Source organism: Muscardinus avellanarius (assembly GCF_963383645.1).
Source record: "Muscardinus avellanarius genome assembly, chromosome: 10".
In the NCBI taxonomy this organism is placed as follows: Eukaryota; Metazoa; Chordata; class Mammalia; order Rodentia; family Gliridae; genus Muscardinus; species Muscardinus avellanarius.
In genome coordinates, this window is record NC_137796.1 from 65,874,927 (window position 1) to 65,900,967 (window position 26,041).

The 26,041-nt window shown below is 46.1% G+C and overlaps 1 protein-coding gene across 1 annotated transcript; it reads right to left on the reverse strand.

Annotated features, from left to right (window-relative positions):
- Positions 1–1,156: 1,156 nt before the first annotated feature.
- GP6 (glycoprotein VI platelet) lies at positions 1,157–23,512 on the reverse strand (the record flags this gene model as incomplete). The annotated part of the gene is made up of 8 exons (XM_080703738.1): positions 1,157–1,392; positions 2,530–2,580; positions 6,875–6,925; positions 12,263–12,316; positions 17,731–18,015; positions 20,805–21,062; positions 21,161–21,199; positions 23,479–23,512. The coding sequence occupies 8 exons, from the start codon at positions 23,510–23,512 to the stop codon at positions 1,157–1,159; spliced, it is 1,008 nt and encodes a 335-aa protein (XP_080559864.1).
- Between the last annotated feature and the right edge of the window lie 2,529 nt (positions 23,513–26,041).

A 26,041-nucleotide genomic window follows, 5' to 3' on the forward strand; every position in this document is an offset into this window, starting at 1 on the left:
AGGAAGGTCTGTGGTGTTTCTTGACCTACATGGATAACTGCTTGCCAAGTGTTCCTCAGAGCATTTCTCAAGCTGGGCGTAGTGGTATACAAGTGTAATCCCAGCCGGGCATGGTGGTGCACGCTCATAATCTCAGTGCTTGGGAGGCTGAGACAGGAGGATCGCACAAGTTCAAAGCCAGCCTCAGCTACTTAGTGAGGCTCTCAGCAACTTAGTAAGACCCTGTTTCTAAATAAAGTATAAAATAGGTCTGGGAGTATAGCCGAGAGGTAGAAAAGTCCCTTGGTTCCACCCCCAGTACCACCAAAACAAAAAAAAAAAAAGTGTAATCCCAGCATTCAGGAGGCTGAGAAAGGATTGAGGTTCACAGACAGCCTTGGCTACTTAGTAAATCCCTTAGCAACTCAGACCCTGTTCAAAATAAAGAATAAAAAAATCAGGCTGGGGTGTAGCTCGGATGTAGAATGCCCCTGGGTTCCATCCCCATTACCACAAAAACAAACATTTCTCCAATGTTTTATTTGGGGCTGGGGGTGATACTAAGGGTGGAGCCCAGGGCAGTCTACCTCTGAGTTATACTCTCAGGCTCATTTTATTTTATTTTACTTTGAAGTGGAGTCTGAGTTGAAGAGGCTGGCCACAAACCTGCAATCCTCCTATCTTAGCCTCCCAAGTACTGGGATAACAAGTGTGTGCCACCAAGCCCAGCTCCAAATTTTGTTTTGGTACTAGTGATTAAGCCCAGGGACATTCTACCTCTGAGCTTCACCTCCAGCCCTCCTTATTTTTTATTTATTTATTTGGTGGTACTGGGGTTCCTGGAAGCCCTTCTACCTCCAGGCTACACTCCCAGACCTATTTTATATTTTTATTTGGAAACAGGGTCTCTTAAGCCAGCTGAGACTGGCTTCGAACCTGCGTGATCCTCCTGTCTCTGCCTCCCAAGTGCGGGGATTACAAGCATGCGCCACCACGGCCCAGCCCTTATTTATTTTTAAATAAGGTCTTGCTAAATTTCAGAGGCTGATCTCAAGCCTGCAATCCTCCTGTCTTAGCCTCACAAGCACTGGGATTACAGGCATGGACCACCACACCCCACTTTCCAACCACATCCACACTCCCATGGTTTCTCTTGAGTATTATCATACCCAGGGCTCTAATAGTAGCACCCATGGTTATGGACATCTGGTCGACCCACATTCTGGCAGCCGTGGGGCTTCATAGCATGTGGGAGGGGTGGGAGGGGCCTCTGTGCTGGCTGGACCCTGCGCAGCATGGGCTTCTTCCTGCTGTGCCAATCTTCTGCCACAATCCCTGCCAGGAATATTAAAATCACAGCACCAAGGCATATCCGAACCAGATTACCCCTGTTGTAGTACTGGTGGGCAAGACCTGGAAGAAAAGAGATGGGGCTGGTTGGTGGTAAAAGCCCATCCCTAAGCAGAACACGGTGGTTGGTGCCTGCCTTATAATCTCAGAACTTGAGAGGCTGAAATGGGAGGATGGAAGATTTGTGACCAGCCTCAGCAACCTAGCAAGGCCCTCAGCAGTTTAGACCTGGTTTGCTTGGAGATAGAATGTCCCTAGGTTCAATCCCCAGTACAAAAGCAAAACAAATCCGTAAGCCACATCTGAATTTCTCATGACTCCACCTGATGGAGAGCCTGGTATTCTCCTCTGGCTAGGATACCCATGTCCTTCCTGGAGTAGCCCTCCTCCTGCCCAGGATCCCGCCCAGGATCAGGGCTGAGTAAGCCCCATTCCCTACACAGCTTTTCTCCCAATTACTCCAACTCAACGCTCTTCCTGGGACAGTTACCACCTGGTTATCCAGATAATCCCAGAAGAGGACAGTCATCAGTGGGTGCCCGAGAGGTAGATATTTTCTTTCTCTAATCTTTTAGAAACTTAACTTTTCCCCCTGGTTCCCCCCCCCCATGGTGACAGTGGTACTGGAATTTGAACCCAGAGGCATTCTACCTTCAAGCTGCATCCCTGGTCCTCTTTTTGTTGTGTGGTGCTGGGGGTGGAACCCAAGGGCTTTTCTATCTCCGGGCTATACTCCCAAACCTATTTTATACTTATTTAGAAACAGGGTCTCACTAAGTTGCTGAGAGCCTCACTAAGTAGCTGAGGCTGGCTTCGAACCTGTGTGATCCTCCTGTCCCAGCCTCCCAAGCGCTGGGATTACAAGCGTGGGCCACCACGCCCAGCCTTGTTTTTGTTCTGAAACAGAATCTCACTAGAGTGCGAGTCTTGCTAAGTTGCTGAGGCTCCTCGAACCTGTGATCCTCCTGTCTCTGCCTCCGAGTACTGGGATTACAGGTGTGCACCATCACACCCAGATTTCCCACCTGATCTTACTGCTTGATTCTGAACTCCAAGTGCTGATGTCCCGCCCTCTCCCCTCAAAGTCCTACACAACTGGAACCCATGATGATAGAGCTGTAGCTTCCATAGAGGAAAGGAGACTGTTGTGGGTAGAAGGATGGGGTGAGGAGGGATGTGGGTCTGGAGAAGAAAACTTACCAGCTGGAGCGCCCGACCCCTTTGGAGAGACGGTGATATTCCTAGACACCGCTGGGAATCGAGAAGTCTCAGCGTGAATGAACAGAACCATCTCCATACTGAAGATTAACCTAAGAGTCGGGCTGCCCAGATGTGACCACCCGAGTCCAGCACCTCTGGAAAGTGACTTGATACCTATAAGCCAATTTTCCCATCTGTCCAATTAAATTAATGATATCACTTATATCCTGGGTTGATTGAAAATTAATACAGATCAGCCGGGCGTGGTGGCTCACACTTGTAATCCCTGCATTTGGGAGGCTGAGACTGGAGGATCCGGATTCGCGGACAGCCTCAGCTACTTAGGCCCTCTGCAACTCAGACCCTGTTCCAAAATAAAGAACAAAAAAATAGGGCTGGGGGTCTAGCCTGGAGGTAGAATGCCCCTGGGTTCCATCCTCAGTACCACAAAAAAAAAAAAAAGTAATACAGATCAGGCATCCCTGATATGAAATTCTGAAATCTGAAATGCCACAAAATTTGAATTTCTCATGTATAGTACTGGGGATTGAACTCAGGGGCATTCTATTTCTGAGCTACACTCCCAGTCCTATTTAAAAAAAAAATAAAATACAGGCCGGGAGTGGTGGCGCACGCTTGTAATCCCTGCACTTGGGAGGCTGAGACAGGAGGATCCCACGGGTTCGAAGCCAGCCTCAGCTACTTAGTGAGGCTTTCAGAAACTTAGACCCTGTTTCCAACTAAAATATAAAAAAGGTCTGTGAGTGTAGCCCAGAGGTAGAAAGCCTCTGAGCTCCACCCCCAGTACCACAAAAAAAAAAAAAAAATACTGGTCTCATTAGATTGAGTCTCACTGCTTGCTGAGGCTGTCCTTGAGTTTGCGATCCTCCTGTCTCAGCCTCCCACATACTGGGAATACAAGCATGCACCACCATGCCTGGCTAAAGTTTTTTGAACACTGACGATGTCACGAGTGGAAAATCCCACCCCTGATCTCATGGGACAGGTCACAGTTGAAAAGCAATTGCACTAAGAAATTGAATAGCCAGGCATGGTGGTGCACGCTTGTAATCCCCGCGCTTGGGAGGCGGAGACAGGAGGATCGCACTGGTTCAAAGCAGCCTCGCTGGTTTAAGAGACCCTATTTCCAAATAAAAAAATATAAAATAGGTGGGAGTGTAGCCCGGAGGTAGAAGGGCTTCCAGGAACCCCAGTACCAACAAGAAAAAGAAAAGGAAATTGAATAAAACTAGCTGGGCATGGTGGCACACACTTGTAATCCCAGTACTTGGGAGGCTGAGATAAGAGGATCACAGCCTCAGTGACTTGGTGAACTTGTTTCAAAATAGGGCTAGGAGTGCAGCTCAGGGGTAGAATGCCCCCGGGCTCAATCCCCAGTGCCACAAAAGTAAACTATCGTTAGGCTATGTGTATAAGGTATAGATGAAACAAAGAATTTAGCGTTTATATTTGGGGCCCATCCACTAGCTGTCTCATTATGAGCAGGATGCCATGGCATTTGCCTGTAATCCCAGTACTTAAGGAGGCTAAGTCAAGAGGATCTCGAGTTCAAAACCAACCTTAGCAACTTAGACCCTAGTTCAAAATAAAAAGGACTGAGGTTGTAGCTCAAAGGTAGACTGCCCCTGGGTCCAATCCATAGTACAAAAAAAAAAAAAACACTTTCATTACGTATATGTAAATATCCCAAAGTCATTAATTGAACATATGAGAATATATCAATATGAATCTCACTCTCATGTAAGGAGACAAAAAGGGAGGTATGAAGAAGGAAACAGACCAAATGCGTATGTGTATAACTGTATCGCTGTGGATCTCACTGACATGTGCACTTGCAGTACACCAATAAAAAAATCAAATACTGCCGGGCGTGGTGGCGCACGCTTGTAATCCCAGCATTTGGGAGGCTGAGACCTGGAGGATCGCAGTTCGCAGACAGCCTCAGCTACTTAGTGAGGCCCTCTGCAACTCAGTGAGACCCGGTTTCAAAATAAAGAATAAAAAATAGGGCAGGGGGTGTAGCTTGGAGGTCAAATGCCCCTGGGTTCCATCCCCAGACCCGCAAAAAAAAAAAAAAAAATCAAATACTATAAGGATATTAAAAAGGAATTAAAAAGACAAATATTCCAAACTTCAAGCTGCTTCTGGTCCCAAGTTGTTCAGATAAGGGACATTCAACTGTAAAAATAGTATAAAACACAGGTTCGGTGTAATAATAAGCACCCCATATATGCTTTTTTGTTTGGTTGGTTTTTTGGTGGTACTGGGGTTCCTGGAAGCCCTTCTACCTCCGGGCTACACTCCCAGACCTATTTTATATTTTTATTTGGAAACAGGGTCTCTTAAACCAGCCAGGCTGGCTTCAAATCAGCGCAATCCTCCTGTCTCCGCCTCCCAAGCAAGGGGATTATAAGCGTGTGCCACCACGCCCAGCCCCATATATGCTCTTTTTAACTCTATTTTACTTTATTTTGTTTTAGTTTTGGTTTTGGTTGTTGTTTAGTACTAGAGATGGAACCCAGGGGCATTCTACCTCTGAGCAACACTCCCAGCCCTTTTTTAATTTTTTTTTTTTTTTTTTTTTTTTTTTTTTTTTTTTGCAGGTCTGGGGATGGAACCCAGGGGCATTTGACCTCTGAGCTACACCTCCTGCCCTATTTTTTATTCTTTATTTTGAAACCGGGTCTCACTGAGTTGCAGAGGGCCTCACTAAGTAGCTGAGGCTGTCCGCGAACCACAGTCCTCCAGGTCTCAGCCTCCCGAATGCTGGGATTACAAGCGTGCGCCACCACGCCTGGCTCTTTTTTTTTTAATCTATTTATTTTTTTTTTAATTTATTTTGCGGGTCTGGGGATGGATCCCAGGGGCATTTGACCTCCAAACTACACCTCCTGCCCTATTTTTTATTCTTTTTTTTTTTTTTTTTTTTTTTTTGCAGTTCTGGGGATGGAACCCAGAGGCATTTGACCTCCGAGCTACATCCCCTGCCCAATTTTTTATTCTTTATTTTGAAACAGAGTCCCACTGAGTTGCGGAGGGCCTCACTAAGTAGCTGAGGCTGTCGGCGAACTGTGATCCTCCAGTCTCAGCCTCCCGAATGCTGGGATTACAAGCGTGCACCACCACGCCCAGCTTATTCTTTATTTTGGAACAGGGTCTCACTAAGTAGCTGAGGCTTTACTGCATTCTTTACATTTATAGGGTTTTTTCTCCAGTATGGATTCTCTGATGTTTTCTGAGATTTGAGTTGTGAGCAAAATATTTACTGCATTCTTTACATTTGTAGGATTTCTCTACAGTGTGGATTTTTTGATGCGCTACCAGAGTTGAGTTGTGAGCAAAAGCTTTACTGCCTGCTTTATATTTGCAGGGTTTCTCTCCTATGTGTGTTCTCTCATGGCTAATTACATTTGAGGTCTAGGAAAAAGATTAAAAATTAAATAAAATAAAGGAGACCAAGGAGTAATGACGCTGTGGGGGGGAGAGGGATATGGAGGATTGAACCCAGTAGCATTCCACCTCCAAGCTACACTCCCAGCCCTATTTTATTATTATTATTATTTTTTTTTTGTGTGTGTGTGTGTGTGTGTGTGATACTGGGGGTGAAACTCAGGGGGTTTTCTACCTCCTGGCTATACTCCTAAGACCTATTTTATATTTTATTTGGAAACAGGGTCTTACTAAGTTGCTGAGAGCCTCACTAAGTAGCTGAGGCTGGCTTCGAACCTGTGTGATCCTCCTGTCTCAGCCTCCCAAATGCTGGGATTACAAGCATGCGCCATCATGCCTGGCTTTTTATTATTTTATTTTGAAACAGGGTCTCACTAGGTTGATGAGAGTCTTACTACTTACTGAGGCTGTGTCTCAGCCTCCCGGGCACTGGGATTACAGGCATATGCCACCACACCTGGCGACAATTTTAATATACTGTGAAAATGCGTTAAGCCAGGCACAGTGGTAAACCACCTGTAATCACAATAACTTGGGAGCTGAGAATCACAGCTTCCAGGACCCATGGGCTGTATGTGACTGAACCACAGACTCTACCTGAGAACAGTGGGGCGATACCACATACTCCAGTTAGAGCCAACCAGGGAGAGTAGGCCCTTGTCCTCAGACGGCATGTAAAAAGGACCCCAGGATCCACCATCTTTGAAGTGGCCACACTCCCCACAGTGCCCCTCTGCACCAGCGCTACAGTCCACTCCCATCCCCTTCCTCGGGGCTTTCTTGGTTGAAGCCATTAAAGCCCGTGGGATTAGGTAATGGAAGAGTCACATCCTCACACCCTTTTCTGCCCAGCCTGAAGTGCCTGGTTACTCACCGGTTGTAGAGACTTTGTTCGTGGGTGAGACGATCCGTCTTCTGGAGGATTCTGGAAAATTTAAAAAGGAGGATTATTAAGTGAAATAATGTCAGTCCTCCGAGGGCTCCCCACTCCAGCCCCTGCTGAGCCTCTGAGTGCCCTGGGACCGCTCTCTCTGATGCACGCTGCACAGTCACTAAGAGGCAGTCAGAGGCCCCGAGACTCCGCGTCCATCTTTGGCCTTTAGGGATCCAGCCACCAGTTGATGGATATTTGTCTCATTCCCACTGTGGCTCCATTACAGGCATTCACACATAGGTTATTTTGTCAACATAAGTTTCAGTTGTCTTGCTATAAGCCCAGGAGGGAGCCAGGCATGGTGGCGCACACTTGTAATCCCAGTGCTTGGGAGGCTGAGACAGGAGGATCACACAGGTTCGAAGCCAGCCTCAGCTACTTAGTGAGGCTCTCAGCAACTTAGTGAGACCCTGTTTCCAAATAAAGTATAAAATAGGTCTGGGAGTATAGTTCAGAGGTAGAAAAGCTCCTGGGTTCCACCCCGACTACCACGAACAACAAAAAAAGCGAGGGAAATCGCTGGGTCATTTGACTAGGTTTAGCTTTCTGAGGGATTGACAGGCTATACTTCAAAGCAGATGAGCCATTTTACATCCCCAGCTATAAAGAAGATTCGAATTTCTCCAAACCCTCACAAACACTTCTTCGTGTGGTTGGTTTTTGTTTTGTTCTGTTTTTGTGGTACTGGGGGTTGAACCCAGGGGCCTTTTCCCTCCGAGCCACACCTCCAATTCTTTTTATTGTTTAGTTTGAAATAAAGTCTAACTAAGTTGTTTGAGGCTGGCCTTGAACCTGAGATCCTCCTGTCTGAGACTCCCAAATACTGGGATTATAGGCAAGTGCCATTTTACCCAGCTAACTTTCCTAGTTTCTATGTTATTTTTGTTGGTTGTTTTGGTTTGATTTGGTTTGGGGTTTTTTTGTTTTGTTTTGTTTTTTCGGTACCGGGGGTTGAACCAGAGGCAATTTACCTCTAAGCTCTACCACCAGCCCTATTTTCTATTCTTTATTTTGAAACAGGGTCTCACTGAGTTGCAAAGAGCCTCACTAAATAGCTGAGGCTGTCCTTACACTGCAACACTCCTGTCTCAGCCTCCCAAATGCTGGGATTACAAGCGTGCACCACCACGCCAGGCTTCAGCCCTTTTTTTTTTATTCTTTATTTTGAAGCAGGATCTGAGTTGCAGAGGGCCTCACTAAATAGCTGAGGCTGGCCACGAACCTGCACTCCTCCTGTCTCAGCCTTCCAAGTACTGGGATTACAAGCGTGGGCCACCACACCTACCTTATGTTGTTCTTTCAATCACCTAAAATGGAAGCTGGGAATGGTGGCACACGCTTGTAAGCCCAGCATTTGGGAGGCTGAGACAGAAGGATCACGGTTCACAGACAGCCTCAGCTACTTAGTGAGGCCCTCTGCAACTCAGTGAGACCTTGTTTCAGAATAAAAAAAAAAAAAAAAATAGGGCTGGGAGTGCAGCTCAGAGGTAGAATGCCCCAGGGTTCCATCCCCAGTACTGCCAAAAAAAAAAAAAAAAATCACCTAAAATGGAACCATTGGAGGGAGCTGGGTAAAGGACACACAGGACTATTCTGTACTATCACTGCAAAATTCCTGGGACCCATAATTATTTCAAAGTAGATAATTCAGCCGGGCATAGTGGCACACGCTTGTAATCCCAGCATTCGGGAGGTAAGACCAGAGGATCGCGGTTTGCGGACAGCCTCAGCTACTTAGTGAGGCCCTCCACAACTCAGTGAGACTCTGTTTCAAAATAAAGAATTAGCCGGGCGTGGTAGCACACGCTTGTAATCCCCGCACTTGGGAGGCAGAGACAGGAGGATCGCGCAGGTTTGAAGCCAGCCGCGCACACTGGCTTAGGAGACCCTGTTTCCAAATATAAAATGTAAAAATAGGTCTGAGAGTGTAGCCCAGAGGTAGAAGGGCTTCCAGGAACCCCGGTACCACAAAAAAAAAAAAAAGAATAAAAACTTGGGCAGGGGGTGTAGCTCAGAGGTCAAATGCCCCTGGGTTCCATCCCCAGACCCGCAAAAAAAAAAAAAAAAAAAAAAAAAAAAAAAAAAAAAGATAATTCAAAACACACCGAGTGTGCCACTGCTCTCTGTCCCTGCCTGGACTGCACAAGCAGCCCTCACACCACCTCTCCCCCAGCTCAGATGTCAGGTCCTCACCAACCTCAGCTCTTTCCAACACGCTGCCTGTTGCTTGCCATTCAGGTCCACCCCTGAGACCCAGAAAACATTACAGATGCCCAGGCTGGCCCACTGTTTCTTAAAGTTTCTACACTGCACTCTATTACACCCCATTCAGCAGAGATGCTTTTGAACACAGGATATTGTTCACGAAATGTAACTCAGTGGTTGTCAGAGTGGCGTCTAGGGCCGGCTCCATCAGTATCACCTGGGAACTTGTTATAAAAGAAAATTGCTGGCTTACACCTGACCCACTGACTCAAACTCTTAGGAGCTCAGAAATCTGTGCTTTAAAAAGCAACCCCCAGCTGGGTGTGGTGGCACACACTTGTAATATCCCCGTGCTTGGGAGGTGGAGACAGGAGGATCGCACAGGTTCGAAGCCAGCTGCGACCCTGTTCCCAAAATATAAAATAGGTCTGGGAGTGTAGCCCAGAGGTAGAAGGGTTTCCAGAAACCCCAGTACCACCAAAAATAAATAAATAAAAGCAACACCCCCCACCCCGGCACGCTTGGGAAGCTGAGACAGGAGGATCACACAGGTTCGAAGCCAGCCTCAGGTACTTAGTGAGGCTCTCAGCGACTTAGTGAGACCCTGTTTCCAAATAAACTATAAAAAGTAGATCTGGGAATATAGCCTGGAGGTAGAAAGCCTCTGGGTCCCACACCCAGCACCACCAAAAAAATAAATAAATAAAAAGCAACCCCCCAAGGGCCGGGAGTGGTGGTGCACACTTGGAATCCCAGCTTTTGGAAGGCTGAGACAGGAGGATCACAGTTCGCGGACAGCTTTACTACTTAGTGAGGCCCTTCGCAATTCAATGAGACCCTGTTTCAAAATAAAGAATAAAAATAGGTTTGAGGGTGTTGCTTAGGGGTAGAATACCCCTGGGTTCCATCCCTAGTACCGCAAAAAAATAAAAATAAAAAAGCAACGCCCCAACCAGGCATGGTGGCACAAGCTGGTAATCCCTGTATTTGGGAGTCTGAGACAGGAAGATCTGAGTTCACAGCCAGCCTCAGCTACTTATGAGGCCCTCTGCAACTTAGTGAGATCCTGTTTCAAAATAAAGCATAAAAACTTAATCCCTGTATTTGGGAGTCTGAGACAGGAAGATCTGAGTTCACAGCCAGCCTCAGCTACTTATGAGGCCCTCTGCAACTTAGTGAGATCCTGTTTCAAAATAAAGCATAAAAACTAGAGCTGGGGATGTAGCTTAGAGGTAGAATGACCAAGGGTTCAGGTTCAACTGCACACACACACACACACACACACACACACACACACACACACAGTGCCTCAAAAAAAAAAAGGAAGGAAGGAAGGAAGGAAGGAAGGAAGGAAGGAAGGAAGGAACCATGGCATTGGGGAAAGGGTGTCACATGTTTGTAATCCCAGTACTTGGGAAGCTGAGACAGGAGGATCGCAGGTTCACAACCGGCCTTGTGAGACCCTCTTGCAACTTAGTGAGACCCTGTTTCAAAATAAAGAATAAAATAGGGGTGGCGGTATAGCTTGAATGTAGAATGCTTCTGGGTTCAATCCCTAGTACCACAAAAATAAAATAAATAAATTTGGGTTGGGAGAGTAGTTTGGGGGTAAAGTGCCCCTGGGTTCAATCCCCAGGACCAAACGACCAGGACTCCACAGTTTAACAATCTGTTCAGAGTATCCTTCTGCAGGTTAGACATTATACACCATCTGACTAGGATCAGAGGAGGTAAGGCTGCATGTCAATAGCTATTAGGATACCCAACCCCTTTACCGGTACAAGTAAGATTTTCTTTCTTTCTTTTTTTTTTTTTTTTTGGTGGTACTGGGATTCCTGGAAACCCTTCTACCTCCGGGCTACACTCTCAGACCCATTTTTTTATACCTTTTATTTGGAAACAAGGTCTCCCAAGCCAGCAAGGCTGGCTTCAACCCTGAGGAATCCTCCTGTCTCCACCTCCCAAGTGCAGGAATTACAAGCGTGCGCCACCACACCTGGCTAGAAGTAAGATTTTTAAAACACAGCAAATCTTAGCCGGGCATGGTGGTGCACGCTTGTAATTCCAGCATCAGGGAGGTTGAGACCGAAGTATCACAGTTCGCGAACAGCCTCAGCTACTTAGTGAGACCCAGTTTCAAATTAAAGAATAAAAAAAAAAATAGGGCAGGGGGTATAGCTCGGAGGTCAAATGCTCCTGGGTTCCACCCCCAGACCCACAAAAAAAAAAAAAAATCTGTGGAAGAGACTAGTGAAATTAAGTCAGGGAATCCAGGTTGAGCCAGGCACTGGTGGGTACATGCCTGTAATCCCAGTACTTGAGAGGCTGAGATAGAAAGATCACAGGTTCAAGGCCAGCCTCAGCAATTTAGTGAAATTTTCAACCACTTACTGAAACCCTGTTTCAAGATTTAAAAGTGGCTGGTTGAGCCAGGCGTGGTGGCACACGCTTGTAAAGAGGACCCCAGGATCCACCATCTTTGAAGTGGCCACACTCCCCACAGTGCCCCTCTGCACCAGCGCTACAGTCCACTCCCATCCCCTTCCTCGGGGCTTTCTTGGTTGAAGCCATTAAAGCCCGTGGGATTAGGTAATGGAAGAGTCACATCCTCACACCCTTTTCTGCCCAGCCTGAAGTGCCTGGTTACTCACCGGTTGTAGAGACTTTGTTTGTGGGTGAGACGATCCATCTCCTGGAGGATTCTGGAAAATTTAAACAGGAGGATTATTAAATGAAATAATGTCAGTCCTCCCTGCGCTTGGGAGGCTGAGACAGGAGGATCGCACAGGTTCGAAGCCAGCCTCAGCTACTAAGTGAGGCTCTCAGCAACTTAGTGAGACCCTGTTTCCAAATAAAATAGAAAATAGGTCTGGTAGCATAGCCCGGAGGTAGAAAGCCCCTGGGTTCTGCCCCCAGTACCACCAAAAAAAAAAAAAAAAAGTGGCTGGGGTGTGCCTCAGAGGTAGAATGCCCCAAAATAAGGAAGAAAGAAAAGGATGGGAGAAGGGAAGAAGGAATGGACAAAGGAAGAGAGGAAGGAAGGAATCTAGGCAGAAAGGAAGATGAGAAGAATGAAATCCATGAGCCTCATTCCCCAGACACCAGATTTCCTCCTAAGCTCACCTGTTACAGGGGAAGGTGCCTTTGTGGGTAACTGGCTGGGGGTCATGAAGGCTCCTGAAAAATCAGAAGAGAAGAGAAGTCTGTGCTCTGGTAGCTGTGGGTCCTGAGCAAATAACAAATTATTTTTTGGGCCTCTGTTTTTCCATACAGGACACAAGTACAGAGAAACATACGTCGCTGACTGCTGAGCTGTTGCACATCTTGGCGTGTCCCCAATGCTCCGTGTTGCCCACCCTGCGTTTGGAGCCTTACTTCTGGCCATTCTTGTGGACTCCTGTCACCCTTTCTCTGTCCCTGAGAGAAAGCCTAGTTCTTGTCCTCTGGGAAGCAGATATAGAGAAAGGAACCATGGCATGGGGACAGGGGAGAGAATTACGGGGGGTGGGGGAAAAGGGAGATGTCTACAAGACACACAGTCACTTCCCCCTTCCACTTACTCTCACTTTACCCTAAAATCCAGATGGAGCCCAGCTTCCCAGACAGCCCCTCCCCCTTCCACTTACTCTCACTTTACCCTAAAATCCAGATGGAGCCCAGCTTCCCAGACAGCCCCTTCTGGGTTCTGATAGCTCTTCTTTTTTTTTTTTTTTTTTTTTTTTTGGTGGTACTAGGGGTGGAAGGAACCCAGGGGCTTTTCTACTTCTGGGCTATACTCCCAGACCTATTTTATATTTTATTTGGAAACAGGGTCTCACTAAGTTGCTGAGAGCCTCACTAAGTAGCTGAGGCTGGCTTCGAACCTGTGTGATCCTCCTGTTTCAGCCTCCCAAGCATGGGGATTACAAGCGTACACCACCACGCCCGGCAGCTCCTTGAGTGTGTGTGTGTGTGTGTGTGTGTGTGTGTGTGTGTGTGTGTGTGTGAAAAGAAATTATACACAGAGAGAAAGTTTCCTTCGGTCTCCAGAGAACACCCCCATAGGCAGCATGGGAACTTTTAAAATATACTCAATGAAAGAAACAATAAGTAAGTAAGAACCTCCAAAGGCAATTCTACAGAGACAGAAAGGTTTGTGGCTGCCTGAGGGAAGAGGAGGAAATAAGAGTGACCACAACTTGGAACAAGGGGTAATTTTTATTTTTATTGTTTTGTTATTGTTTGTTTTTGTTTTGTATTGTATTTTGTACTGGGGATTGAACACACAGGAATTCTAACCCTGAGCAACAACCCAGCCATTTTGACTTTTTATTTTGAAACAGGATCTCAGTAAGTTGCCGAGGGCCTCATTAAGTTGCTCAGGCTGACCTTGAACCTTCAGTCCTCCTATCTCAGCGGCCCAAGCACTAGGATTACAGGCAGTGTCACCACACCCAGCCTCAAGGGGTCTTTTAAGAGTGATGGGAATGTTCTAGAGCTGGATCTTAGAACCGGTTGCACAACCCTACATTAATGAAAAATCATAAATATATACCCTCGAGCCTGGCGTGGTGGCGCACGCTTGTAATCCCAGCATTTGGGAGGCTGAGACTGGAGGACTGCGGTTCGCGGACAGCCTCAGCTACTTAGGCCCTCTGCAACTCAGTGAGACCCTGTTTCAAAATAAAGAATAAAAAATTGGTCAAATGCCCCTGGGTCCCATCCCCAGACCCGCAAAAAAATAAATAAATAAATAAAAAATATATACCCTCAAATGGGTACATTTCATGGTATATAAATTATACCTTGATAAAGCTGTTAAAAACAAGAGTAGGCCAGGTGTGGTGACACACGCTTGTAATCCCAGCATTTGGAAGGCTGAGACAAGAGGATCATGGTTTAAGGTCAGCCTCAGCTTTTTAGTGAGGCCCTTTGCAACTTAGTGAAATCCTGTTTCAAAATTTAAAAAAAAAAAAATGATAGGGATGAGCTCGGAGGTAAAAATGACCCTGGGTTCTATCCCCAGTGTATCAGTATTGGAATGGCCTAGGAAGATTTGGGAAAGCTCTGATTATTAATATATTTCAAAAGAAAATAATTGGTATATTTTAAAATAGTTGTGTCAAAATGGCAGCAGACATGGGTAAAGAAAGGACTTGATTTCTGCCTAAAACAGGCAGCTATTCCAATGTAAATTAACCTAGCTCAAGGTATTTAACCAGTCGATAGAGGAGAACTAGGCCTGTCTCTATCTAAAGACAGATCTTAAGAGATGAGAACTAGGTCTTTATCTAAAGACAGATCTACAGGATGATCTAGGGAGGATGGAGCAGAGTTTGACCTTGCCCTTCATGAAAGAAGACACCTTGCCACACCTTGCTGCAGGAGGTACCTTTCACGCAAACAAGATGGAGATCATGGGTATAAAAGGCTGAGTCCACGTGTAAGCCCTTTGGTGTATTCATTTCGAGTCAACCCCCCCCCATGCCATTTTGGCATGGGGCTGTATTTCTATTTTCTGTATTTCTATATTTCTAATAAACTTCTTTAAATCTTCAGCAACTGTCCAAGCTATGCATATTTATTCTTAGTTTAGGATAAGAACCCGCGGTAATTTTCTGGTTTTGGTCATTTCGGGGTTTGTTATGGGTTGGGGGAAAGTGTGTCCGGGACCCTCGCAGGGGTCCCCGGGGAATGGTTTCCACAAACCATATTCTCCCAATCCGTAACACCCAGGACCACAAAAAAGAGAGGAGAGAGAGAGAGAGAGAGAGAGAGAGAGAGAGAGAGAGAGAGGTAGGCAGAGAGGAGGACAAGGAGGGATCCATGAGCCACACTCCCCAGACATCAGAATTCTCCTGAACTCACCTGTTACAGAGGAAGGTCCCTCTGGGGGTGGCTGACTCGAGGTCACAGAGGTTCCTGGGAAATCAGAAAAAGAAAGAAATCCGTGCTCTGGTAGCTGTGGGTCCTGAACAAGCGACAAAGCATTTCTGTGACTCCATTTCTCCACACAGGAGATGAGTCTGAGAAGCATACGGGGCTGACTGCTGAGGCTATTGCACTGCTTTTCAATAGCACCTGATGCTCCCTGTTGGCCACCCTGCCTTGGGAGCCTTACTTCTGCCCCTCCTTCTGGATTCCTGTGACTTGCTTTATCCCTGGGATAAAGTCTGGCTTTTATTTCCTAGGAGGCAGATGTGGAGATAGGAACCGCGGCATGAATTTGTAGAAAGGGGGAAGAACCACAAGGTGTGGAGAAAGGAGGAGGTCATAAAAGACACAGAGTCCCTTTCCATCTGCCCACGGCCCAGCCACATTAGCGTTGCTGCTCCTCCAGCCACCAGGGGGCGCTTGGCTACACCATCCCCTGCCCCAGCTGCCACCCCTCCCGCTCTGCCAAATGGAGCTTGGCTTTCTCCAGAAACCTTCCCAGATGGTCCCGTCCAGGTTCTCATAGCTCTGTGTACTTTACTCCATGGTGCTTACCTAAGTCTGTTTATACCTGTGTTAAGGACTAAGTTGCTGGGGTTGGCCTCAAACCTTCAACCCTCCTGTCTCGGCCTCTCAAGAACTGGGATTACATACATGCACCACCATGCCCAGCTCATATTGAGACATGCTAAATAAATTGGATGGCTTAAAATACTGATGAAAGTACATAATCTCTAAAACAATGATGAGCACAAAACATCAGCACTGGTTCTTAAAAAGTGCATTTGCTAAACCGGGCGTGGTGGTGCACACTTGTAATCCCAGTACTTGGGAGGCTGAGACAGGTTTAAAGCCAGCCTCAGCAATTTAGTGAGGGTCCCAGCAACCTAGTGAGATCCTGTTTCCAAATAAGATAAAATTGGAGGCGTAACTTGGAGGTAGAATGCACCTGGGTTCAATCCCCAGCATTAAAAAGAAGAAGAAAGAAAGCACATCCACTGATGTAAAGAATTTAGCAGCAAGCCTTTTCATAAAGATATCTTGTGCTAGCTGGGTGAGGGGGTACACACCTGTAGTCCCAGTACTTGGGAACCTGAGATAGGAGGCTCACAGGTTAGCAGCCAACCTCAGTAACTTAGCAAAACCGTCAGCAACTTAGTGGGACCCTGTTACAAAAGAAAAAAGAAAAAGGGCTGGGGATGTAGCTCAAAGGTAGAATATACCTGGGTTCAATCCCTAGCACTACACACACAAACGCATAAACTTGTACTGAGATTATCAAAGATAAGACATGTATGATTGCCTATAAAGAGAGTCATTTCACAATTTATTCACAATTTACTTCCTGCCATAGTGGTTTTTGGTTTGTATTTTTTTAAATTTCTGTAAATTTTTGTTATTGCTTGCTTATTGAATGCTTAAAATCCAGACCAGACATAAGGAATTACTCATGGAATTAAGAACTATGGTTCTAGCCCAGCATGATGCTACATGCCTGTAATTCCAGTACATGGGAGGCTGAGACAGGAGGATCACAGGTTCAAGGCCAGCTTCAGCAATCTAGGGAGACCCTGTTTCAAAACAAAAACATAAAAAGGTGAGGATATAGCTCAGAGGTAGAATGTCCCTGAGTTGAACCAAGCATGGTGGTGCACACTTGTAATCCTAGTACTTTAGAGGCTGAGACAGAAGAATCACAGGTTCACAGCCAGCCTCGGCTAATTTTTTTTTTTTTTTTTTTTTTGCAGTACTGGGGATAGAACCCAGGGGCACTCTACCTCAAACCTACACCCCTAACCCTATTTTTTATTCCTTATTTTGAAACAGGGTCTCACTGAGTTGCAAAGGGCCTCACTAAGTAGCTGAGACTGGCTGAGAACCACGATCCTCCTGTCTCAGCCTCCCAAATGCGCTACCACACTCAGCTTCAGCCTCAGCTATTTAGTGATGCCTTCTGCAACTTAGACCTTGTTTCAAAATAAGGAATAAAAAATAGGACTGGGGATGTAGCTTAGAGGCAGAATTCCCCTGGGCTCAATCCCAGTACCACAAAAAAAAAAGAAAAAAAATGTCCCTGGGTTAAATCCTGAGTACCACACCCCAAAAAACAAAAAGTGATTATATATATATGGTCTCCAAACTCCAAACATGTCTGAGTCCAAATTCCCTTAGGCCCGTGGCTATGTTACCTCATGTGGCATATAGGGCTTTGCAGGTGTTAACAAGTTAAGAATCTCAAGTCAGTGAGGTGGCCCAGGATCATCCCAGCACAATTATAAGGTGCCTTACAAGCGAAGAAGGAGGCAGACAAATCAGAGACTGGAAGACCCTGCCATGCTGGCCTCGAAGACAGAGGAAGCCTCAGACCTCAGGTGCATCTAGAAGCTGGAGCAAGCAGGGAAGGGAGCCTGAAGCCTCCAGAAGGAATACCAATAGCCCTGTCAACACCCTAGTTTTATCTCAGTGGGACCCATTTCAGACTCTCACCTTCAGAACAATAAGTAAAGAAGTCTGTATCATTGTAAGCCAGGGAGTGTGTGATTTTTGTCATAGCATCCATAGGAAACCCATACATCCTCCAAAGCTGGTTTGAGCCCCAGGCTCCCCCTGCCTTCTACCCCCTCCCACCTGTGGGTCTGTGAAACCTGAGGAAGATGGTGGGCTCTGCACCCCCTTACCTGCAACAGTGAGCACCAGGGGGTTGCTGGGGGCCGACCACAAGTACGGGGTTGTACTGGAAAAGCTGTAGCATCTATAAGTCCCGCTGTGAGCAGAGGTCACCGTGATCAGGGGGAAATCGGCCTGGTACCACTTCTCCTGTCTCTTGTCAGGCCCAGTGCCCCCCTCCTTATACAAAGCAAATTGGTCGAAGCCATACTGGGTCTTACACTGCAGGGTCACGTCCCCTCCCGGGGAGACCTCTGGGCTCGGAAGCGCTGTGAGCGAGGGCTTGTCGTAAACCCCTGGGAGGAAAGAAAAGTCTGGTGTTGGAGACGGAGGCCAGCATCCCAGCCATGGGGGCCAGAGGATCCATGGCTTCCTGAAGAGCTCGGGAACTTTCTGACTGTCTCCCTCCTGGAGACCCCGCTCCCCTTGCCCCAGCTCACAGAGAGGTAGGGTCACTGAGTGGTTAAGGGGATGTGGCTGTGGTCACATCATAGTGCTTGGGCTTGAATCCTGCCACTAAAAGGCTCTGTGTCCCCAGAGCCTCTCCACATCTGTGCCTCAGTGTCCTGTGCTGTGGAATGGGGATGGCCAAATGAGACAATGCGTACTGAGCATCCACCAGAGTGCCTGACCAGGAAGCACTCAAAGCTGGGCGTGGGGGCGCACGTCCGTAGTCCCAGTACTTGGGAGGCTGAGACAGGAGAATTACAGGTTTGATGACAGCCCCAACAATGTAGGGAGACCCTAAACAATTTCAGCAAGATCTATTTCCATCTAGGGATGGTACCCAGGGGCATTCTACCTCCAAGCTACACCTCCTGTCCTTTTTTTTTATTATTCTTCATTTTGAAACCAGGTCTCACTGAGTTGCAGAGGGCCTCACTAAGTAGCTGAGGCTGTCCACGACCCGCGATCCTGTGGTCTCAGCCTCCCGAATGCTGGGATTACAGGTGTGCGCCGCCACGCCCGGCTTCCAAAAAAATTTTTTTAAATCACTCAGACTATGACAGTAGCAACAAAATAGCTTCTGTTTGTCCTGTGTTAAAAGTTTGTATGACAGTATTCTATATCTATATTGTAAGCCTGCTTTAAAATGCCAGTTCCCGAGGAGCCAGTCCAAATTCAAGGCACATCAAATTCACTGAATCCTCAAAAAGTCCTATGAGCTCATCACTACTAAAATTCCTGTTCTGTAGATTAAACTAGTTGCGCGTAGCAGCACACACCTGTAATCTCAGTACCTGAGGGCCTGGCACAGGAGGATCTCAGCTCTGAGGCCAGCTTTAGCAACTCAATGAGAGCCTCAGCAAGCTAATGAGATCCTGTTTCAAAATAAATAATGAGCCGGGCGCGGTGGCGCACGCTTATAATCCCCGCGCTTGGGAGGCGGAGACAGGAGGATCGCGCGGGTTCGAAGCCAGTCGCGCGCGCTGGTTTAGGAGACCCTGTTTCCAAATAAAAAAATGTAAAAATAGGTCTGGGAGTGTAGCCCGGAGGTAGAAGGGCTTCCAGGAACCCCAGTACCACCAATAAATAAATAAATAAATAAATAAATAAATAAATAAATAAAGAAAGTGGATAAAGGCTCAGAAGTAGAATGCCCAGAGGTTCAACCCCCAGTACCAAAAATATGGATCAGGTAGGTAGTAGGTAGGTAGGTAGGTAAGTAGGTAGGTAGGTAGATGAAACTAAGACCCACGATGTTAAATACTTGCCCAACTATAGGTAACAACTTTGTACTACATCCTTGAAATTTTCTCAGAGTGTATCTTAAATTTTCTCATTGTTAATATTCCTATTTTACAGACGAAATTAAGACCAAGACATTAAATAACTTGTCCAACTATAGGTAAAAAGTCTATATTATATCCTTGAAATTCGCTACGAGTGTATGTTAAGTTTTCTCACTATTAATATTCCTATTTTAGGCCAGGCATGGTGGCACACACTTGTAATCCCTGCACTTGGGAGGCGGAGACAGGAGGATTGCGCTGGTTTGAAAGCCAACCTCTCTGGCTTAAGAGACCCTGTTTCATATATATATATATATATATATATATATATATATATATATATAATAGGTCTGGGAGTGTAGCCTGGAAGTAGAAGGGTTTCCAGGAACCCCAGTACCACATATATATGTGTGTGTGTGTGTGTGTGTGTGTGTGTGTGTGTGTGTATGTGTATATGTGTATATATATATATATATATATATATATATATATATATATGTATGTATATATATTCCTATTTTGCCAGGTTTGGTGGCACATGCCTGTATTCCCAGTACTTGGAAGGCTAAGACAGGAAGATTCCAGGTTTGAAGCCAGCCAGCCTCAGCAACTTAGCAAGACACTGTTTCAAAATAAAATAGGACTGGGGGTATAGCTCAGAGGTAGAGTGCCCTGGTTCAATCTCTAATACCAGGGCGGAGGGGATCACACACACACACACACACACACACACACACACACACACCACTAACATGTGATTTGTGTTGATCAGTGGGTGTTCAGGAAGCACCAGCCCTGACTTCGCGCTCAAGGCTGTCTCACCCTGATCCCAGATCTATGGGGTTTTGGGATCCACATCCCCTATTTTCACCCTTTCTGAGCTCAGAACTGAAAACTGTTGAGAGCATTGTTAGTGGTTTGAGGTCACCTCAGTCCAGCTTGGGAGGGGCACAAGCTGCCCACCCAAGTGGGAACTGTTTGCACGCAGACAGGTTTCCAAGGACCAAATGAGACTGATAACCTGACCCATAAGCAAAAACCCTGACGGTTTTCTTGACCCTTTTCTTCCCTGATTCATCTGTCACTACTTTGGTGTTATTCCCTGACTCGCACCATGAGTGCTTTGCTATTTCTTTGCTATTTCTTATAACCCTCAATAAAATCAGGATGCTAGTGGAAGGACGGCAGCAGTAGAGACATCTCTCTCCTCCCCGGCCGCCCCAGCTGACTCCGTTGTCATTCATGTGAGAGACTACTCATCAATCAATGAACATCAACGCCATCTGCTACAGAGGACCACACAGCCCCTGGGCTAGGAGGCCAGCCACACTCGCCCCTTTTCCTCCCGTTACCAGTGGCAACCAGCTCCAGCTGGTCACTGGGTGGGGACCAGATGCTCCCATTCTGATAGGAGCAGCGGTAGCGTCCTGCGTGGTCTGTTTTCATGGCTGGGATGAAGAGAAAGTCTTGATCCTCATACTTCCTGGGCTTCAGTTTCTCCAGGCGGTACAAGTTCACGCCCGGAGGGCCCTGGCACCGGATAGTCACAGACCTCTCCAGGGGCACCAGGGAGCTGGGCAGAGCCCGGAGGGAGGGCTTGGGGAGCCGGCCTGTGAGGGAAGCAGAGATCAGCTGCCAAGCACACACACCGTCTCCGGGGTCCCCTTGCCTTCCTGCCTCCCACAGGCTGACTCCCGGGAGGACTTACCACTCCACACTGCAATCACCCGCAGCCCTAGACACAGCCCTGGGGAGAGAAGAGAACCAGGCACTTGGAACTCCTTCCAGAGGCCACCTCTGCGGTGCTGAGCACTGTGGCTGGATGTCTGTACCTATCTGCTTTCTTCTCATGATTATTTTACTTTTTCTAAAGATGTCCAAGCACATGATTTAAGTGAAAAAAACCAAGTCACAAAAATCTACACATTAAATGATGCCCTTTATTTATGAAGTGTGGAGAACAAGCAAAGTCACAAAAAGAAAGAGCAGGTTAGTAGTCACTAGGCACTGGCAGAGGAGGACATGGGTGCTACCGCTTAAGGGATATGGGTTTTCTTTGGGGGTAAAAACGTCTTGGAATCAGACACACATTAGTGGTAAATTTCATGCTGTGTGTATTTGACTTTTTTCCTTTCTTGTTTGTTTTTGTTGTTGTTGTTCTTGTTCTTGCTTGTTTTGTTTTGGGGGGTTATTTGTTCAGTACTGGAGGTTGAACCCAGAGGCAATCTACCTCCAAGCTACATTCCCCAGCCCTATTTTATTCTTATTTAATTGATACTGAGGATCAAACCCAGTGCCATCCTACCTCCAAGTTATAACCCCAGCCTGATTTTATTTCTTATTTGGAAACAGAGTCTCACTCAGTTTCTGAGAGCCTCACTAAGTTGTTGAGGCTGGCTTGGTAAGTATGTGCCACAATTCCCAACTTTTAATTAATTAATTAACTTATTTATTTCTTTATTTACTTCTTGTGGTACTGGGGATTGAACCCAGGAACATTCTACCTCTGAGCTACAGCCCCAGACCTATGTTATTTTTTATTCCAAAACAAGGTCTCAGTTGCAGAGGGTCTCACAAAGTTGCTGAGGCCGTCCTCAAACCTGTGATCTTCCTGTCTTCCTGTCTCAGCCTCCCAAGTATTGGGATTACAAGTGTGCAACATTACACCCAGCTTAATTTAAAAAAAAAAAAAAAAAAAAAACAGATGCTCTCAGCCAGGTATGGTGGCGCACAATGTAATCCTAGTACTTGGGAGACCGAGACAGGAGGATCTGAGGTTCACAGCCAGCCTCAGCACCTTAATAAGACTCATCAATCTAGCAAGACCAAGTTTCAAAAACAAAAAATAAAATAGGGCTGGGGGTGTCTCTCAGAAGTAGAATGCCCCTGGGTTCAATCCCCAGTACAAGAGAAAAAAATTAATTTAAAAAAATTTTTTTGCAGTAATGGGGATTGAACCCAGGAGCATTCTACCTTCAAGCTACACTCCAGCACTTTTTTTTTTATCTGAGTACTGGAGTTGGAACACAGGGGCATTCTACCTCTGAGAGACACCCTCAGCCCTATTTTTTTTTTTATTCTTTTTATTTTGAAACAGGGTTTCATTGAGTTGCAAAGGGCCTCACCAAGTAGCTGAGGCTGTCCACAAACCACAATCCTCCTGTCTCAGCCTCCCAAATGCTGGGATTACAATCATGTGTCACCATGCCTGGCTTATTCTTTATTTTGAAACAAGATCTAAGTTGCTGAGAGTCCCACTAAGTAGCTGAGGCTGGCTTCAAACCTGTGTGATCCTCCTGTCTCAGCCTCTCAAGTACTGGGATTACAAGCTTGCACTGCCATGGCTGACTTAAAATTAAATTTTTTAATTAAGAAAATAAAATAAGTAATCAGGATTCGCTAAGTTTCTGAGGGTCTCATAAGTAGCTGAAGCTGGCTTCAAACCCGCAATCCCCGTCTCAGCCTCTCAAGTAAAGGGATTACAGGTGTGCACCACCAGTCCCAGCATGCCGAATATATATTTACCATGATAAAAACATTTTTACAGACAAATAGTGTTTCTTCTCTCCCCCCACCCCCGGCTGACTTCCTTCTTGCCCCTCCCACGGGACATTTGTTTGACACCTGTAAGCTTTTTCTGCTGACAGTTTTATGTTTGTGTCACTTTTTACTCTGTGTCTACACTGCTGTTTGTTCCTTAATTTAAGGCACTGTAACACTGCAGAATGCCCCTGGGTCTAATCCCCAGGATGACAAAAGAGAAAAAAAAAGAAAGGATATGGCAGAAGAACACTGGTAGCTGCACCACGACTCCTGTGTGCACGCCCTGTCCCATCCATGAATTAAACCGAAAAGGCTCACATGAAATACGCCACTGCCCTGGGTCCCCTTCCCCCACTCAACAAAGAAGGCTCTGGTAAGTCCCTCTGGCCCGGAAATTCATCACTGATGTATAAATATATTTTAAATTCTTTGCCTGGTGCTCAGTGCCTGTCCTCGACAATCCCAGGTCAACCACAGACTCACCGAGACAGAAGAGAGCCGCCGGGGACGGAGACATGGTGCCTGGGCCCATCCAGCACCCTCGGCCACGAGGGGAAGTCGTGGGAGCCCCGGGGCCGAGGCCCAGGATGCCACAGGGATGGAGGCCGCTCCCCTCCCTTCCTCCACCATCCCTGGCTTTTCCTAATTGAGCCTCATCACACCACAGCTGTCTCCTCGGAAGAATGACTTGCACACAGGCCCCCAGGAATGTCACTTATCTTTCCTTCCAGCCTGGTGCTGGGCACGGTCTGTGTCCAGTATTCCCAAGAACTCCCTGGCAGTCACTAGGGAAATGCAACGCTAAACCACAGTGAGCTCTTGTATGTGAATGTGTGTGTGTGTGTGTGTGTGTGTGTGTGTGTGTGTGTGTGTGTGTGATTCTAGGGGTTGAACCCAAGGGTATTCTACCTCCAAGCTACACCCCAGCCTGGTTATTTATTTATTTATTTATTTATTTATTTATTTATTTATTTTCTTTCTGTGGTGCGAGGGATGGAACCCAGGGGCCTTCTTCCTCCGGGATACACTCCCAGACCTATTTGATATTTTATTTGGAAAGTCTCTCACTAAGTTGCTGAGAGCCTCACTAAATAGCTGAACTTGTGCAATCCTCCTGTCTCAGCTTCCCAAGTACTGGGATTACAAGACTGCACCACCACACCCAGCTTCACAGTGAGCTTTCTTCACACCTGATAACATAAAACAAGTTTTTGTTTTGTTTTGTTTTGTTTTGTGGGTCTGGAGGTGGAACCCAGGGGCATTCGATCTAGCTACACCCCCTGCCCTATTTTTTTTTTTATTCTTTATTTTGAAACCAGGTCTCACTGAGTTGCAGAGGGCCTCACTAAGTAGCTGAGGTTGTCCACGAACCGCGATCCTCCAGGTCTCAGCCTCCCGAATGCTGGGATTACAAGTGTGCGCCACCACATCCGGCTAGAAACAAGTTTTTAAAACAGAAAATAATAGCCAGGCATGGTGGCATACACTTATAATCCCAGTACCTGGGAGGCTGAGACAGGAGAATCTCAGGTTCAAGGCCAGCCTCAGCAATTTAGTGAGACCCTGTTTTCAAATTAAAAAAAAAAAAAATCAGGCTGGGGGTGTAGCTTGAAGGTAGAATGCCCCTGAGTTCAATCCCCAGTACCATAAAAAATATATAAAAAATAATAATAAAATGAGTTAAGATGGAAAATAACAAAGGTTGGTGAAATGAGGAAATTGAAGCCTTTGTGCATATATATATAGGTGGGAATGTGGCATGGTCCAGCCACTGCAATGAACAGTTTGGTGGTTTCTCAAAAGTTAAATATGAGCCGGGCATGGTGGCTTGTGTCTGTAATCCCCAGTACTTGGAAGGCTGAGATGGGAGGGTCTCAGGTTCTAGACCTGCCTCAGGAATTTATGTAGACTTTCAGCAACCTAGTGAGACCCTGTTTCAAAACAGTAGAAAGGATCAGATGGAGCTCAGAGGTAGAATGCCCGGAGTTTCTGTCCCCAGAACCACCAAAAAAAAAAAAAAAAAAGTTAAATAAGAGCCAAGAATGGTGATGCACATCTGTAATCCCAGTACTTGGGAGGCTGAGATGGGAGGATCGCAGGTTTGAGACCAGACTCAGAAACTTATCAAGACCCTGAGCAATTTAGTGAGTCCCTGTTTCAAAATAAAATAAAAATGGTTAGGGAATAGAATGTCCCTAGGTTTATTCCCCAGTACAAAAAAAAAAAAAAAAGAGTTAAACATGGGATTACTGTATGGCCCAGCAATTCCACTTCCAAGTACACATCTAAAAGAATTGAAAGAGCAGGGCGTGGTGGCGCACGCTTGTAATCCCCGCGCTTGGGAGGCTGAGACAGGAGGATCGCACGGGTTTGAAGCCAGCCTCAGCTACTTAGTGAGGCTCTCAGCTATTTAGTGAGACCCTGTTTCCAAATAAAGTATAAAATAGGTCTGGGAGTATAGCCCAGAGGTAGAAAGCCTCTGGGTTCCACCCCCAGTACCACCAAATAAATAAATAAATAAATAAATAAATAAATAAATAAGAATTGAAAGGATCCAGGCGTGATGGTACATGCTTGTAATCCCAGCATTTGGGAGGCTGAGACAGGAGGATCACAGTTCACGGACAGCCTCAGCTACTTAGTGAGGCCCTCTGCAACTCAGTGAGACCCTTTTTCAAAAATAAAAAAAGACTCAAAAATAGGGATGGGGTGTAGCTTAGAGGTAAAATGCCCCTGGGTTCCATCCCCAGTACCACAGAAAATAAAAATTAAAAAAATAAAAAAATTGAAAGCAGGATCTCAAAGATATATTTGTACAACCAGGGTCATGGCAGTACTGTTCATAAGAAAAAAAAAAGAGGGAAACAACCTAAATATTCATGAACGTTCATGGATACACAAAGTAAAGTTTGTATTGTTCCTTGGTATTTTTTCAAAAGAAAGTTAATTTTTTTATTTTTTTTTATTTTTTGGTGGTACTGGGAGTGGAACCCAGGGGCTTTCTACCTCCGAGCTATACTCCCAGACCTATTTTCTATTTAATTTG